The 15,953-nt window shown below is 58.4% G+C and overlaps 7 protein-coding genes across 7 annotated transcripts; 4 read left to right on the top strand and 3 right to left on the bottom strand.

The window, feature by feature from the left end:
• Window positions 1–1,992: 1,992 nt before the first annotated feature.
• On the top strand, window positions 1,993–2,771 carry GGTG_00481 (hypothetical protein; the record flags this gene model as incomplete). The annotated part of the gene is made up of 3 exons (XM_009218227.1): window positions 1,993–2,123; window positions 2,552–2,591; window positions 2,631–2,771. The coding sequence occupies 3 exons, from the start codon at window positions 1,993–1,995 to the stop codon at window positions 2,769–2,771; spliced, it is 312 nt and encodes a 103-aa protein (XP_009216491.1).
• Window positions 2,772–4,556: 1,785 nt separating this feature from the next.
• Window positions 4,557–6,705, top strand: GGTG_00480 (SIS1). Its single transcript, XM_009218226.1, has 3 exons — window positions 4,557–5,175; window positions 5,291–6,032; window positions 6,102–6,705. Exons 1-3 carry the CDS (start codon window positions 5,096–5,098, stop codon window positions 6,396–6,398), a joined length of 1,119 nt encoding a protein of 372 aa, XP_009216490.1. The 5' UTR covers window positions 4,557–5,095; the 3' UTR covers window positions 6,399–6,705.
• GGTG_00479 (U3 small nucleolar RNA-associated protein 13) lies at window positions 6,564–9,909 on the bottom strand. The gene is made up of 3 exons (XM_009218225.1): window positions 9,647–9,909; window positions 9,560–9,587; window positions 6,564–9,471 (listed from the first exon to the last, which is right to left on the bottom strand). The coding sequence occupies exons 1-3, from the start codon at window positions 9,821–9,823 to the stop codon at window positions 6,872–6,874; spliced, it is 2,805 nt and encodes a 934-aa protein (XP_009216489.1). The 5' UTR covers window positions 9,824–9,909; the 3' UTR covers window positions 6,564–6,871.
• GGTG_00478 (hypothetical protein) lies at window positions 6,621–12,513 on the top strand. Its single transcript, XM_009218224.1, has 4 exons — window positions 6,621–10,282; window positions 10,377–10,700; window positions 10,782–10,987; window positions 11,063–12,513. The coding sequence occupies exons 1-4, from the start codon at window positions 10,247–10,249 to the stop codon at window positions 12,141–12,143; spliced, it is 1,647 nt and encodes a 548-aa protein (XP_009216488.1). The 5' UTR covers window positions 6,621–10,246; the 3' UTR covers window positions 12,144–12,513.
• On the bottom strand, window positions 12,225–13,356 carry GGTG_00477 (hypothetical protein). Its single transcript, XM_009218223.1, has 3 exons — window positions 13,028–13,356; window positions 12,778–12,901; window positions 12,225–12,690 (listed from the first exon to the last, which is right to left on the bottom strand). The coding sequence occupies exons 1-3, from the start codon at window positions 13,052–13,054 to the stop codon at window positions 12,512–12,514; spliced, it is 330 nt and encodes a 109-aa protein (XP_009216487.1). The 5' UTR covers window positions 13,055–13,356; the 3' UTR covers window positions 12,225–12,511.
• GGTG_00476 (hypothetical protein) lies at window positions 13,276–14,463 on the top strand. The gene has a single exon (XM_009218222.1). It carries the CDS (start codon window positions 13,627–13,629, stop codon window positions 14,080–14,082), a length of 456 nt encoding a protein of 151 aa, XP_009216486.1. The 5' UTR covers window positions 13,276–13,626; the 3' UTR covers window positions 14,083–14,463.
• Window positions 14,464–15,343: 880 nt separating this feature from the next.
• Window positions 15,344–15,712, bottom strand: GGTG_00475 (hypothetical protein; the record flags this gene model as incomplete). The annotated part of the gene is made up of 1 exon (XM_009218221.1): window positions 15,344–15,712. The coding sequence occupies one exon, from the start codon at window positions 15,710–15,712 to the stop codon at window positions 15,344–15,346; it is 369 nt and encodes a 122-aa protein (XP_009216485.1).
• Window positions 15,713–15,953: the final 241 nt, after the last annotated feature.

Here is a 15,953-nt window from a genome sequence, read left to right as displayed (position 1 = left end):
CCCCATCCTCCACCAGCGCTGACCGGCGATCTCTGATCTCCGCCACTGCCCTCCGGCTCCCCGAGAGAGAGGGCCCTTTGCGGTTGCGTGGGTTTCTGTTGGCCTTGCCATCCGCGCCTGTCCACCCACCCACACCACCTCGCATCTGACGAGCACCTCAACGCTCCCCGCAACAGCCCCCCCCATTCTCCCTCTGGGGTGTGTGTGTTGTGTGTGCTACAGGTGACGGGTGGATGTGAGAAGATCTGCATGCGTCAGGGAGGTGATGATACGCATTTTGCAGAAAAAAAAACTCACCCAACCGGCGCTGGCCAAGGGGGCCGGGCTTGTGGTGATCAACACCGAGGGGTGCCGTTTGGGCGGCGCCAAATGGCGTAACAGTGTCGATCACCGCAAACATCCACAGCCATCGGGTACATGTCGCAGTAGCGTCTCTGTGTAGGTGGGACAAGCGCAGTAGCACGGCAGTCTAGACACCTGGGCGAGGAAGCCCCTTGAGCCCTATTCTCCTTGACGATTTCGTCCGTCCTCTGTCTTCTGTTGCTGCTACTGGCAGGAATCCATACATACCGACTTAGGTGTGTACCTAGGTAGGTATGTACTTTGGGCCGTCGCATCTACGTAAATCTGCCAGCGCACAGACTGGCTTGAAAGGCGCAGGCAGAAAGGTTAGAGTAAAGACAGGGTTGGCGAGCGAGCCATGATGCATGTGCCGTAATGGCGGTTGAGGCCAGCCGGTGAAATCTGCCTCTACCCCCGTAATGGAAACGATGGTCGCCAGCTAGAAGTCCGGGGAGGGAAATTCAAAAAAGGCGCTAGGGCGGCATTTCAAAAGGGATAAGGACCCTGCAGATCGACAGCTGCCGTTGAAGTCATCGTCTATGTCATGTCATTGGCCACCGATAACCTACCTGAGGGGGCCGAGAACTAAACAAGCTCACGGCAAATGATGGGCGGCGGGAGGATGGTGGTGCTGTGGCCAATCTTGACCTCATATGAGATCGGCGCTGCCTCTTTCAGTCCAGATGGGTCCTTGACGCTTCGAGGTCTCGGCTCAGTCGAGGAAAGGGGAAAAATGACGAGTGACTAACCTCTCTGGTCGGAGTACTGGTCCTCCGTTAGTTATCCACAAGCAGCTCTTTTCCCGATGCCGTATACAATCATGCGCACATGTGTTATCCAGGGGATGCTTTAGATGACTTGCCCCAAGCGACGGTCTGACGCTTCCCAGGGGTCACTTCTGCTCTCTGTCGCACAGCTTTGTTTGGAGCGAGTCTAGACGGGGTCGATCGAAGGACATTGACGTCGAGCCACCACATGATGTCATTGTTTGGCCCCTGCGCTGTGACCCCTGAGCTCTCGAGGCTCGGTCTCGCTGCCAAGGCGCCCGCGCCCGCGCCCACGACACAGCCTCTAGACGGGTCCCTAAGCCACCTTGCACACAATGGCGTCGGCACACATGTGTGAACAACAAGGTTACAAGGCTGCTTGCAGGTGTTTGGCTGAGCTAGCGTGCTGTTTATGTTGTGGCCGGCCTTTCACTGGCGAGAGAGGCCGTCAACAGTGTATTGTTCCGGTGATCTGTGGCAGGCAGTCAGATAATGCCCTGCTAGCTGCCTGGGAGGCTGTCGTGCAATGCGCCTTGACGTGGGACACGGGATTTCAAGCCTGAGCTGCTAGCTCGTCATTTGAATGGCGGGAGATATCTGCCTGCCCGTCCCAATGCAGGCCAGGTGTCTTTTGCGTCATTGAGCTGAGCCAGGGGTCCAAGATGTGAGCTCATCAAATGCCTGCAAGGGTCGATCCGGAACACGAGGAGGGTATGCAGGTATGCATGGGGAACGCCCTACCTCAGACTTTGACCTCACAGCCCATCAGCTCTTTCGTAACGATACTCGTAGTGATTGAGCAGTGGAGCGGCGGGTCAGACTCCGTGGTCTCAGCTCGACGCCCCCAGAAGCGCAATTTAGCGCGAGTGCTAGCCAAAGGAAAATGGCGAACACCCAAGCGGAGCAGCCGCGGAGCCGGACTCGACCGCCGCCGAGAGTTGCTCTCACCGTGGAGCCTCCGGTGGCAGGCAGGAAAGAACGGACGAAACCCCAGCGAGATTTGATGGGATGGTTGTATGTCATAGGGGGGTGGCTGGGAGGCTGGCTCATTCCATGGTCGACGGCTGGGCATTGCGATATCCAGCAAACACTCAAAGTGCAGGCAGTGAGGTCAGACTGCTTGACTGCCAGCACTGACCCTCAGCTCGTCTCAACGAAGCAAATGAGGCGGCTTGACGTTGACGAACCTTGGTCGGCGGCTTGGCTGCCGTGACGTCACATGTGGCCAACGGGAGACGATCGCTGGAGCCAAGACCGGAAATCGCCCCACAGTTCTCTCAGCCACCGGTGGGGCTATGAGATAGGATCAATTTTGATAATCTTTTCAGGGCTGACGCAGGGTTGAGCCTCCAGTCCAGTGCCGACTAGCTGTGCTGGGATTGCGGCTGTAACAATCGCCAAAGGTGAATTGGAAGACGACACTTCATACTGATACACTCGAGGGAGCCCTTCCGCGATGAGACCCACAGCGGCGGCATTACTGTAGGTGGCGGCTACAACACCAGTTCTGACGCATGCAAGAAGGGTCCAAGCCGCCCTTCCTCCGGATCCGACATGACGTTTTGGCGCCGGCCATTCTTCAGCGACGCCATTCACGGCACGGCAGAGCTTTGTGCCTCGGTCCCAATGGCCGCTTGCAGGACCAATCGGAAGCGGGCGTGAAAAAGGATCCCAGCACTTGCAAGGGAGAAAAACACCAGGCGCTGCGCTGCGATTTCGCAGACTGTGTTTACAAGCTGTCAAATCGAGCCAATCCCCGCCCAGTAAACCTGTGCTAAACCTGTTGAATATCGACCCGACAACCGCACGTGCCTGCTGGATCTAGACTGGGCTACTGGGGGCGATGGGAATTGATACCTAGCAGCTCCAGAGATTCAAAACGATGCCCAATCCACTTCCAAGGCTTCCAGTCAATCTTTACTCAAATCCCCCGGCATGCTGCCAAGGGGCAACAGCCGCCGGCTGCGGACCCAAGCACTCCAAGTTTGGGATTTCCAAGATTTGCCGACGCATTCATCAACATAATATTGCAGACCCAACGAAACAGGTTCCTCTGCTGCCCAACCCGGGTTCGTCCTTGTGGAGAAATTGCCCATACCTGACCTTGTGCCAGGGCCTCCCTCGCCCAAGATTTGTGGACGACCCATACACACACGATGCGGCTCCAGAGATGCCCAGAGCCGAGCAAGTTGGAAGACACGCGAGTGATGCCGGGATATCGGGTCAGGACATGGCGGAGCTGCGGGACCCTTGGATCCTCGATCCACTGCAGGTCATGATCGGGCCGGGCCAAGGCGCTTTGCCGTCACGCTGGACCCTGCCTCGACGGGGGTTAGTTGGTGCGATCGCTTGCTCCGGAGGCTTAGTAATGCATGTGTGTAGAACCGGCCTGGGCGACTGGTTCGGACGGCCAGCAGCCTCAAGGGGCTCCGGTGCTAAGGCCATATACGTTAGCACCTGCCGAGTTCCCAATCACAACCGACGAATGTGGTGGCGGTGAACACAATCAGCCACACGCATTGTGCTGGATCATGCTGCGGCTGCCACTGGGTAAAGAAGAAAGCGAGTGAGTGACTGGAGGGTCAGTAAGAAGTGATGGGTTTTTCTTTACTCGCGTCGGCACAATGAGCGGTGAGCGCTGGCTGGCCCGTCCAGGAGGGGTGACCATTCCGCTTTAATCCTCGTCGTTTGAAAATAGGTGCACAGTAAGTTGTGCTACAGCGTTGATTTCATGTTGGGTTTAAAGAGCCGTACTCAGACTCGTCATGACAGCTTCAGTAGTCCAGTTTGGATATTAGACAAATGTGAAATGAGAATTAGGAGCACTAGTCAGAATGCGCATGTGAAGAATCGACAACCCTCGGTCCAAAGCGATCCGGCAGCTATCCCGCGTGGGGGCTGCTTGCACAGCCAATGCCGCTGAAGTTGTGGATTGAACCCGACTGATTGGCCGGGAATGTCCTTGATTTGCTAGAGGATTTGATTTCAGCCACCCAGGTCAGCCACCGAAGTCAGCCACCCAAGTTAGTCCCTCGCGGGAACCCGCACAGCGACCTTGTGCGGCCCAGACCTCCGACCCCGCCATCCATTGCTCGTTGTCTGGTGGGTCGCCTGTCGGCGGCGCCTGTCGTTGCTGGCATTTTGGCTAGCCTAGTTGGACACATGAGAGCGTAACAATATTGAGATGCAATTTTTATAACATGGGCGATAGAGGCCTCCCAGGGGCATCCCAGAATGCACGTCGGGAGGCAAAGCTTTGCTGGGACATGGAAGCGTGCAGTTACACAGTTTGCATAGGGTGCCCAATTTCGCGCTCTTTCGCGGCTACAGAGGAAGCTTCTGCGGGGAATCTCCGCTTGCAAACAGGCTTGTGGAGTAACGTCACCAGGCTTTCCATTCGCCCATCGAAGCTTCTACAAGCAACGGTGGGCGGCCATACATCAGTCCACAGACCGACCACCTGCTCCCACCGCTTTTGGCCTGCTCATCTTCTCTGGAGCGCGCTTTCTTTGTCTGCTGCCGGCCGGACAGAAACCCAATCCGCTTTGCACACAATCCTCACACCTCGATCCTTTGCGTAAACACGGCAGCCGAGTCGAGACTGCACTCTCCATCGCTCACTCGCTATTAGCTTCCATTGTGAACTGCGCCCAAGCCTTATTTCGCCATCCGCTTCCCATCCCAAGCTATCAGAGCCGGATTGTCCGGCACGCGACCGCCAACTTACAAAGGCCTGCAGAGGCGAGACGAGAGATCAATCAACGAGCCAGCTCAGTGCCACAACAATAGAGATCGCGCTTTGTCAATCCATCAGCCAAACTCGATCACTATTTTAATCGCCGACCTTGGATTGAATTGCCTTTTACCGCTTGTCCTGCTAGCTTCGACAGGACATACTCCGCTTAGGCGGCCTCTCGCCGGAAAAAAAAGGAAAACATCGACGCGAAGCCTTGCGCCATCTACCACAGCCGTAGACGCTAGCAAACATGGTCAAGGAAACAAAACTCTACGAAGTGTTGGGCGTGAAGCCCGATGCTACCCAAGATGAGATCAAGAAGGGCTACAGGTAAGTCAGTCCCCTCAACCGGGCCTCAGTCGTCACATATGGCCTTCCAGGGCCCAGTGCATGAATCGCGTCGTCTCAGTCGGGCTGCATTTACAGTCACTAACACCGGAAACAGAAAGCAAGCCCTGAGGTGGCATCCCGACAAGAACGCCGACAAGCAAGAGGAGGCGGCTGAAAAGTTCAAGGAGTGCTCCCAGGCCTACGAGATCCTGTCAGATCCAGAGAAGCGAAAGACATATGACGCATATGGCCTCGAGTTCCTCCTCCGCGGGGCCCCGCCCCCGCCCGAGGGCGGCAGGGAAAACCCGTTCGCATCGGGAGGCATGCCCGGAGGCTTCGGCGGCTTCAGCAACATGCCCGGCGGCGGCGGCGCCCGCTCTTTCCACTTCAGCACTGCTGACAGCGCCGGCGGGGGCTTCAACTTCAGCGCCCCAGAGAGCATCTTTGCCGAGTTTGTGCGCAACGGCGGTAGCGGCAACAGCGACTTTGAGGACATATTCGGCGCATTTGGTGGGGCAGGCGCCAGGGGTAGCCCCAGAGGAGCTGGCGCCAGTCCCCGCAACCGCGCATCCTACGGGGACCCTGCCGGTGGCAGACCGGTGAGGGAGCGCACGCCCGAGGTCACGACTGTCGAACGGCCCCTGCTCGTGTCGCTCGAGGACATGTACCACGGCGCCAAGAAGAAGATGAAGATCAAGCGCAAGATGTTCGACGACACCGGCAAGCGCACAACCACGGACCACATGCTCGAAGTTCCCATCAGCGTTGGCATGAAGAAGGGTGCCAAGATCCGGTTCAAGAGCGTGGGGGACCAGGAGGAGGGCGGCCAGCAAGACCTGCTGTTTATCGTCGATGAGGTAAGGATATGAAGCCTGCATTATTCCCGCCACAAGAATACGAAGCTGACAAAACCTTTGCCTTGATAGAAAGCACATCCGCTCTACACCCGCGACGGAGACGATTTAGTACACACTATCGAGCTCGATTTGAAGGAAGCCCTGACGGGCTGGAAGCGGACCGTGGTCACGATTGACAAGAAGCAGCTGTCCATCGAGAAGTCGGGCCCTACACAGCCTGGCTCCTCCGACACATACCCCGGCCTCGGCATGCCCCTCCAGAAGAAGCCGGGACAGAGGGGGAACTTTATCGTCAAGTACAACGTCAAGTTCCCCACCTCCCTTACCGCCGAGCAGAAGGCAACACTCAAGGAAATCCTACCATGAGCTGGGTCCGGGTGTGCCGGCAAGGCATTGTCGGGATCGAAGCAACGTGGGCTTTCTTGGGGTTTCGGCACATTCTCCTTTATCATAGCATCAACCAACCAACGGGCGACATACTAGACACGAGCGGCGTGTTTGTGGGACTGGGCGTTTATAGGCGTGCTTGGGGTTGTCTCCTTGTTTTGGTTTTATACATAATCCTACAGCCGTAGCTATTTGGGGTCGTGGGTGGAGTTGGGGCATTAGGTGATTTGATTAGGTACTCTTTTGATATGAATCTATATCTTTTTTGGTACATCCTATCTAAGCATTCGCGTGACTAAGGACTGCCATAGAAAAAATATCACTCAATCGAGCTTCTGAGAGACTGTGAATAGACAGGACGACTGGAAATGAAATTACGCCAAAGCTGAGCTGCTCATGCTGATGTACATCTAATGAAAAAAAAAAAAAATGGCCAAAGCGAAATGCCCTCCTCATGACTCAAGCATGACAACATCCTGAGATCCCTCAATCATATTCCTGTCAGGCTCGGCCTCGGCCGGCGGCGCCAGGCTGTCCATCTCATGCAGGGTGTACTCGACCAGGTAGCTCTCGTCGACCAGCTCCTCCATGCGGCGGTAGTGGCGCTCCGTGTAGGCCCTGAGCGCGTCCAGGACGTCGCCAATGCCGCCAGCGGCACCGGCACCGGCGACGCGGCGCCTCCCGACGGCCAGCCCCGCCAGGCGCGAGGCCGGGTAGCTGCGGACGACGGCGGCGAGCACGCGCTGGGCGACGGGGGCGGTGCGGGCGTTTGCGTTCCAGTCGCGCAGGCGCAGCAGCAGCGTCGAGAGCTGGTCGTCGGCCAGGGTGGCCAGGACGTCGTCGACGGCGGCGCGGCCCGTCAGGCTGCCCTCGTCCGGGTCCTCGGCCCGCACGACCGTCGTGAGCAGCGAGAGCAGCCGGCCAGGGTGGTTGAGCTGCAGGGCCAGCACGATGGCGTCGCGGTAGTGGCCCGCGCGCACGTGGTTCTCGAGCCGCTGCTCCTGCTCCACCAGCTCGTCGGCGGCGCGCGCCGCCGCCAGCTGCGTCGTGGTCGACGTGTCGCGCCAGAAGGTGACGGTCGAGTCCCCAGAGCCTGAGGCCAGGACCGCCGTGAGTGTCGAGTCATCGCCCGGCGCTTCCCCCTCGCCGTTGCCGTTGCCACTACCAGGGTTGACGGCCAATGCCCAGATGCGGTCTGTGTGGTTGTCAAGTGTGCAGACCGCCTCGCCCGAGTTGGCATCCCATACCTTGACCAGGCCGTCGCCGCCGGCGCTGGCAAACTGGACAGGCCGCTTCTTTGCCGCGTCTCCCTGTGAAGCTCCGGCGAGGGGCAACCAGATCACCTTTAGAACACTGTTGGAGTGGCCTTCAAAGGTCCGCAGGCAAGTATAGCTCGACAGGCTCCATATCTTGATGGTCTTGTCACCGCTGCCTGTCAGGACAATGCCCTTGCCAGCCGCTGTGGTGCCGTCCTCGCCCTGGAGGATCGGCATGTCGGCCGGCGCAAACCTGACCGACCAGACACCCCTGCGGTGACCTTTGAGTATACCTTGAACCTCACCCTCCTGTACGCTCCAGATCTTGACAACCTTATCCTGAGACGCGGATGCAAAAAGTTGGCCAGCATTGTTGATGTCGACGGCGTTTATGTCCTTGTCGTGGGCCTTTCTGGTAAAGACTGCCCTTGAGGCCTTCTTGGTTCCCTGCTGAGCCGTCCTGGCAATTTCCCACTTTTTCACAGTGAGATCTTGGGAGCCGGTGATGAGGAAGGGCGGAGGATGGTTTAGGGGATCGGCGTATGCCGCCGAAGATGCCGGTGGTATAGTCTTGGGTAGTCCAACGGCCCCAAGGGACTCGGCGTGGCCAGCGAAGGTTGCGTAGCAATCGTACGAGTTATTGGCAGGGTCGATCCTCCAAAGCCGGGCCGTGTTATCCTTGGCTCCAGTGGCTATCCAGTGCCCCGACCAGTCCGTATCAAGGGCAATCACAATGTCTTGGTGGCCCTTTAGGACAGTCACGTCCTGCCCGAAGTACCCGGAGCCCTCGGTGGCGTCGGCGACAGAGACGATTCTGACATCCTCCGAGTTCGTCGCCAGAGCCATCAGGGACCGATCTGGAAGGAGGTAGCCCAAGTCTATAATATCATCGTGGGTTCCCGATATGCGACGGAACAGCTGCAGGGGCTCCATCTCTGGTATTGTAACTGATTCGACGGTCGGGGTCTGGTAGAGAACGAGCGTGTGGTCGGACTGCACCGAGACAAGAAGTGACTGATCAGGACAATAGAGCGCGTTGACGAACGCCTCTCCTTCGGACCTAGCGGGCTGCTCCCGTGTGACCTCTCGGCCGGTTTCCGTCTCCCACAGCCGGACGCAGCCGTTCCCACCGGCCGAGTAAGTCAGCCGACCGTCATCAAGGAACCCCGTGGCCTCGACCAGCTCCAAGCTCGGCACGATCTTGCGAGATTTCCAGCTCTTTGGGTCCCACCATGTTATAGTCTTGTCGCGACTCGCCGTGACAAGGCAGTTTTGTCTCGGCGAATAGTCTATCCCTGTGACGTCAGAGACGTGCGACTCCAGGTCGCCGACAGCAGCGCGCTTGTGCAGGTCCCAGATACGCACTCGGCCATCTTGGCTGCCGGAAGCGAGACGGAAGTCCAATGTCGCGGCGCCGGACTCCTGGCTGGCCTCCGCCGCCGCCTGCCCCTTTTTGTTCTTTTTGCTCTTGCCTCTGCCACCAAAATCGGGTTTCGACTCGTCCGCGGCCAGCTCGAAGAAGTGAAGGGCGGAGACGAGGACGCTCGGCCCGCGGAACGTGTGCGTAACGTAACCACCAGCAATGTCCCAGATCTTTATGGCACCGTCGGCGGCGCCCGTCGCAAGCAGGGTGCTGGTCCGGTCCACGGCGAGAACCACAACGGGGGTACCGTGGGGTTTCAGGGTGCGCACAAGCGTCGTCTCGATCGATTCGTGGTCAGGCGACAGCCGGAGGGCATAGATTTTCATGGTGAGTGACCGCGAACATATTATGAGGTGTGATACCGAGGGCGTGACTATGGCGGGGAAGGACCGGTATTAGCATTACGGGGCCTGTTGGCGCCGACGAGCAGTCGCGGGTAAAATGCGGCGGCATGAACATACGGATCAGTGTGGATATAGGCTCGCCATCCTGCGCGGTATTGGTTAGGTCACCTAGAGCAGCTCGGGTGGATGGGCAAATACACGAACCCCTTCAATGGTAGCAAAATGCCTGCCCGTGGTGATGTCGGTTAGGACGGCCTCCTCTCCGAGCGTCGACGCCAATATCCGTGCTTTGTTGTCCAATGCGACAGCGCCGCCAGTGAAAATGGGCTGGATGACCTTCTCGGGCTCAAAGGTCGTCTTAAATGCCATCTTTGACGCCATGATTTCGGTGGTAATGCGCCGTCAACAACGACGAGGCCAAATCAGAGGAAAATGATGCGCATCCCACTCCCACGAGCTTGTTCCCCAGAAATCATCGAATTTTTTTTTGGTCGCCAACCAAGAGTGGGGCCGTCGTGCGCGATACGAATTAAGGTTATCTTAGCGTCTTGTGACGCTGCAAGATGGCGGTGCTGGCCCAGCTCAAGTCAACGCACTCCCTTTGCCTTGACCTGTATTCACTCACTGAGTTGCGCGTGGCCGACAATATAACAGTCCACGACACAGGTCACATTCGAAGGGCAGGACACGCTTCCGCTCTGGGCGTGCCAAGAAGAGTCCCTGTCGCCTGGTGGCCAATATGCGACCACTGGGTTGAGTCGCTACACGTCACTTGCAAACCTCCCTATCCAAATCTTGTGGGTCATGACTAGATCTGAGCCCCTCACATCGCTGGCCTTGGTATGTGATAGACTGTAGACGTGTGTCACTCCGCAAAGGAGTCTGACGCGACTTGATCCATAAGCCGACTGACAAGACCAACCCGGCTGTTCAGGGCCGGTCGCCGTACGATGAGGTGCGGATGGGGGAGGGCGAGGGTGATCCCCGGGCGCCAGTCCAGCTGTTTGACGAGCATGGGCGCCCGGTGAACCCGGATGCTAGGCGCCTCAACAGGGAGCTCATTCGGGCCCATAATGAAGTCATGCTTGCCATTGGCGTTGCGGAACCCGACGATGGTGCCGCTGAGAGGAAGGAAGTAGAGGAGCGCGAGAGCGCCAGGATGGAGGCCGAGCGCATCGGCTCAAGGCTATCAGCCGCCGCCCAGCTTGTTGAGATCGCCAGCGCCTGGGGGCTGCATGGCCTGAGGAACCGGGTCCTTGTATGTTGCAGAGCTGCTCTTCCGACAGGCTGGGTCTGTGTTGTGATGTCACCACCCTGCTAACAGCCCGCACGCTCACAGGTCTACAGACGATACTCTGAGATCCCCTTCGCCAATATATACCACTATGAGCGCAGTCGCAGGTCCATGACCAGCTTTTTCTTGGCTGATTTTCCGACATTCCTGACCATGACTGGCTTAAGAATGCTCCCCCAGCTGCCTAGGATGGTGCCTGGACTGCAGACGGCGCTTCCCGGAGTATACAATAGTATAGCGCATAATGATTGGTTAGTCTCGGCACCCCCTTCCTCAAATGTCAATATCAATGTCTGAATATTGACTGACACTGTCGGCCCAACTAGGCTGCCTATCGGTGTGCAATACGTTCGCCTACATGTCCACATCTTCAGCTTCATGCGCCGCCTGGAGCTTGTTCCTCAGACCAGCATATTACCAGGACCTGCATTCTTTATCCCTTTTACATCATCATCGCCAATACCATGCCCGCCCCCTATCAGTTCCTTCTCTCCTGGAGGCATCCTTGGGTGGTTAGGCGGCGTTGCTCTAAGCTTTGCTCCGCTCACAGCCTTCATGCTGTACCTGCGCGCCTCCTCCATCGTGCGCCAATGTCTCCGGCCGTGGATATGCCAGTACCTACCCAGCCCCACAAACAAAGACTCTAGAGATCAGCAGCAGCTGTCAGCGCTCATCGGTGAAGGGGAGCAACACCCATCGGACTGGGACCTCATCGAGCAACAACAGCAGGGCTTACTGGGATTTCCACACGGGGGCGCGGCGGCGAACGGGGGCGATGGCGAGGAGCGCACCCGTGAGCGCACGGCCGCGGCGTCCACCGATCCGCCGCAGGTCCCTACTATCCGAAGGCAGAGCACCATCTCGTCGATCAGGGGTGGGATCGACGACTATTATGACAGCGACGATGAGGAAGACACGGAGCGCGTTAGCGCCACTCTCATTAGTTTTGACGTGGAGGCTACCGATGCTACGGAGGAGGGGGTGTGGTCGGCCGAGCTCCGAGCAGACGCGCCAGCCGACCTGGCCGGCGGCGCTGCGGGGCTAGGTGGCGGCGGCGGCGGCCCCGGCGGGGAGTGCCATGGACAGCAGGCGACAGTCTCCTACAACGACAATGCCCTGACGCGTCTCCCCGCCTCGCTGGCCGCCGACATGCTGACCGTCGTGTCATCCAACCTGCTCCAGGCACCGATGGAGGCCTTTGCGCTGCGGCTGCTCGCGCGCACCTTCCTCGGCCGCAACGGCGGGTCCGTCGCTGATGTGTACGCGCCTACTCCCTGGAGGGGCGTGACGTGGACGACTGTGAGTAGCCTGCTGCAGGTCGAGATGGTGCACCTCCTCGTCAAGGGTGAGGTGTGGAGCATCTTTACGCTGCTCTCGGACGTGTTCCGTGAGGAGATCCAGAATTAGCACCCTGAGGCTCCCCGGGAACTGGTCTATATCGTAGTTGGGTAGCCCACAGGGTGTTATCCACGGAATGGTGACGGGGTCATATCAACCGTGGGGGCTTAGCAGCATGTGCAAGCAGACCTTTTCCATCGACCACACCAACGAGGTCCGCGGTCCCTACGCAAGGCACATATTTCTCCTTCTCTACAACAAAAAAAAGTACTGATAGGGTATTGTCAATCATCCCGGTAACAAACATTGTATAAACATGCCCATGGCCCCAGACAGCCAAAATGCTCACCCATAAGCCAAGCCGATTCATTTCCAGACGCCTTGAAATCATCACGATACTCGTAGACGTAAAGCCTCGGTCCTTAGACCGCTGATGCTCACTTCTTCGACTTTCCGGTGGCCTGAGCGGCTTTTTCGGCCTTTTGCTGGTCGACGACTTGCTTGATTATTCCGTGGAGATCCTCGTTACGCCTAGCTAGGAGTAGAACATCATCGGTCGTGACGGTAGTCCTACCGGCGTGGTTGGAGAAGCTCTCCAGGTCCTTTGCCACGTTTTCTTGATTTGGGTTGGCGAGCACACAGAAGGGGAAATAGTTTTAGCCTTGGTGAGCCGGGATAGGTCACAAGCTGGAGAAATACGAACCGATCTGGGTGTAGACCATGTCGGTGAGGGCACCGATGAACTGCGGCGTGGCGTTTCGCTGCCTTTTCATGGTTTCCTCGTCCACGATCTTGCCAATGGAGAACCAGAGCGCGGCCTTGAGGCGCTGTCATGGGGGGTTCACGGGCATTGACGGGCCTGTCGTCAGCATCGGTAGACAGCCGCACTGATGCTTTGCGAGATTGGTCACCAGTTGAGGCATTATGTGACCCTCGGCATGGTCCGTTCTTACCTCTCGTGTATCGCCCTCCTCGGGCATCTTGGGAATTGTGAGTATCTGTGATCTGGCGAAGGCAGGCGCAGACCACGATCCAATTCCGTTGCAGTTGGACGCGCTCCAGGGTTGATCTTCTGGCGATATGGTGAAGGTGCTCAATGAAATTGGCGTCTGAGTCGTGAACCCCCCCGCTGGGGCCCGCAAAATTCAGGCTTTCGGCAGCTGGAGGCTCCAGTCAACGGGATAAGAATTGATCGAGAATGCTTGATGGAAGGCACACCGTGGCACCTTCTGGGCAGCGGTTGGACGCGTGCGGGTAAGATTGCCGACCCATCGATGTCCGTTGCATCCATGCATGGGTCAAAGAGAAAGAAAAAAATGTCTCAGGGACCAAAACGCCGGCACATGCACAACCGGAACTCAACATGAAGTCTAAGCTCTGACGGTAAACACATCATTCTGTTCTATTCTCCGCTTAATGTTATTGGTATAGACTTGTAGCTTCTTGTCCCAGCCTTCTCGTTTCCTTCCTTCGGCGACACCTTGCGAAAGCACGCCCGTACGGACCACCTTAATACTCCAAACCCACCTCGGTCGGCCGTTTCTCCCCCACGATGGACGGCATCTACGACACGGCCGCCATGGTCGGCAACCGGGTCAAGACCAACCTGGGCTCGTCCTTCACAAACATGTCGGCGCAGCAGTGGATCCGGCTCGTCGCGGTCGTGGGCGCCTACATGCTGCTGAGGCCGTACCTGCTCAAGCTGGCCGAGCGCACGCAGCGCAAGCAGCTCGAGAAGGAGGAGGCCGAGCGCGAGGCCGAGGCCGCGCAGCAGCGCGCCGCCATCTCGCCCAACGAGCTGCGCGGCCGCCGAATCGAGATCCCCGACGACAGCGATAGCGATGACGACGGTGGTAGCGGCAAGCCCGCCGTGGCCCAGTGGGGCAAGAAGGCCAGGCGGCGGCAGCGCGCCGTCGCCCGCAGGATGGTGGAGGAGAGCGAGAGCAGGCTCGCCGACGCCGAGGGCGACGAGGACGACAAGGACATTGAGGAGTTCCTCGTCGGCTAGGCGCGGGGGGGTTGGGTGGGCCGCCAGGGGACGTAATGATCCCCCCATGCCGTCTTTGCCGGAGGGTACCTGTGGCCAGGCTGGGAATGTGCAGTGAGGAGCGGGCTGGGAGTGGAGGAGGGCTCGACGGCCCGGGCTGCGACTGCGAGCACGGCGCGCCCCAATAGTGACGGGGCTGGGCGTGCCTTTGCGGTGCTTGTCTGGCTCCAATCACCACCTGTCATGTGCCGGCGTCCATCCATGTGATTGACGCCATCACCACCCCGCCCACCTGTGCGGATTAAGCCGCTGTGCGGAGGCAGGGGTAGGAGTTACTTGTACCATGGTGTACTTTTTTGTATCTCGGCAGCATGGGTTTCGTGGCGGCCCCCAGGCAATGCATTTCGACTTTCTCCATCTCACTTCCCCTTTTGTCGCTTTTGATGTCGCTGCCCCATTGGCGCCCTCTGGCACCGCGTCGACCCTCGGGCATGTCGAAACGAGGGCGGTGCCGGCGGAAAGTGTATCCAGATAACGTGTGCTGCTGACGCCTACTTGGGAACCAGCCTACCTACTTGTGCGACTGGAGCTTGTGTTTAAAAGACACACAAAACAGCTTCGGAATGGGGGTTGATTGGGCGCGGCTACGAGCAGGCATCCGTTTTTCCTGGAAAATGCCACGCAAGGCATGAAAGCACCAACCACGTTCCCCCCCTTATCAGCCGCCCTCAATACCCATCCTCTCAAGCGACGGCGAGTATAGAATCTCGAGACACCAATCGCAGCCTGCTGTGCTGTTACACGGCTATCGAGACATTTGAGGGATCCAATCCCGTCGTCGTTGTCGTCGTCGTCGTTGCTTTTTCGTGGACCAATGACCGCATCGCGTGGAGCGGCAAAGCAACAAAAAACGGCCGCCGCCTATCACGGGATTCCTAAACGAGGCTGAGCCGGGGGCGATGCGGAGGGCGGCTTGCGGGAAGGGGGTGAGGAGTGAGATGGGAACGTCTCGGCGGCACCACCCGAGTAAGTCACCCAGTTTGCGGCTGAGATAGGGATGAGTTCCCTCCCTGGCCCGTTATTCTAGTGACTCGTCACCCTCCTTTATGAGCTGGAATCCCTTATAACCGCCATATGTTATCTCCCAGCAACCACGCCGGGTTGTTTTTTGCTACACACCACCATTGTCCACCTCCCCAATCCCGCCACGCGCGCTCCGGGCCCGACGACGACGCTGTGCGCCCACTCGCTTCCTTTTACCAGATATCAAGCGAGGCCCAGGCTAGCGCAGACTTTCTTCATGGAACGTCCCGAGTTGTTTTCGCACCGCCCACCAGCCAGCCAGCCAGCCAGCCAGCATTTCCGAGCTGCTCGCTTGCGCGTTGTCGAGGTATGAGTTGCCTCTTTTGCCGCGCGAGGGCAGTGTGTACCTCGCTTTGTTGCTCGGTAGCCCCCTTTTTGGAGTCAACTTTTGACCAGCGAGAGTGGCTGGGAAGGGAATGCGTGCGCTCGGGGGCACGGCGTCGTCGCGCTGTCGCCTCCTGCTGGCAGCCGGGCCCACTGTGTTGTCAAGGCGCAGAAGGCAGTGGGCAGGCAGGATAGACAAGACTGTCGTCACCCGCCAGATGCACGCGTCCGGCTTCGCCAGCATCTTTCGCTTCTTCCTTGGGCCACCAGCCCGCCCGCGGCCGCCACCCACGACGCCATTGTTGTGAATCCATGCACCGCCGGGATCCCACACCACATCACGAAATCGACAGTCTCCCAGTCTCTTCTCTCTCTCTCTCTCTGGGTGCCCGCGTCGTTTTTCGTGTCCCCCTGCGTGGTGATCTATCGACTGAGGCTGGCGCGCCCGAGGGGAGAGGGGGAGGGTGAGTCCGAGAATACTCTCA

Source organism: Gaeumannomyces tritici, assembly GCF_000145635.1.
Source record: "Gaeumannomyces tritici R3-111a-1 unplaced genomic scaffold supercont2.1, whole genome shotgun sequence".
Classification (NCBI taxonomy): Eukaryota; Fungi; Ascomycota; class Sordariomycetes; order Magnaporthales; family Magnaporthaceae; genus Gaeumannomyces; species Gaeumannomyces tritici.
This window is presented reverse-complemented; position numbering and strand designations above follow the sequence as displayed.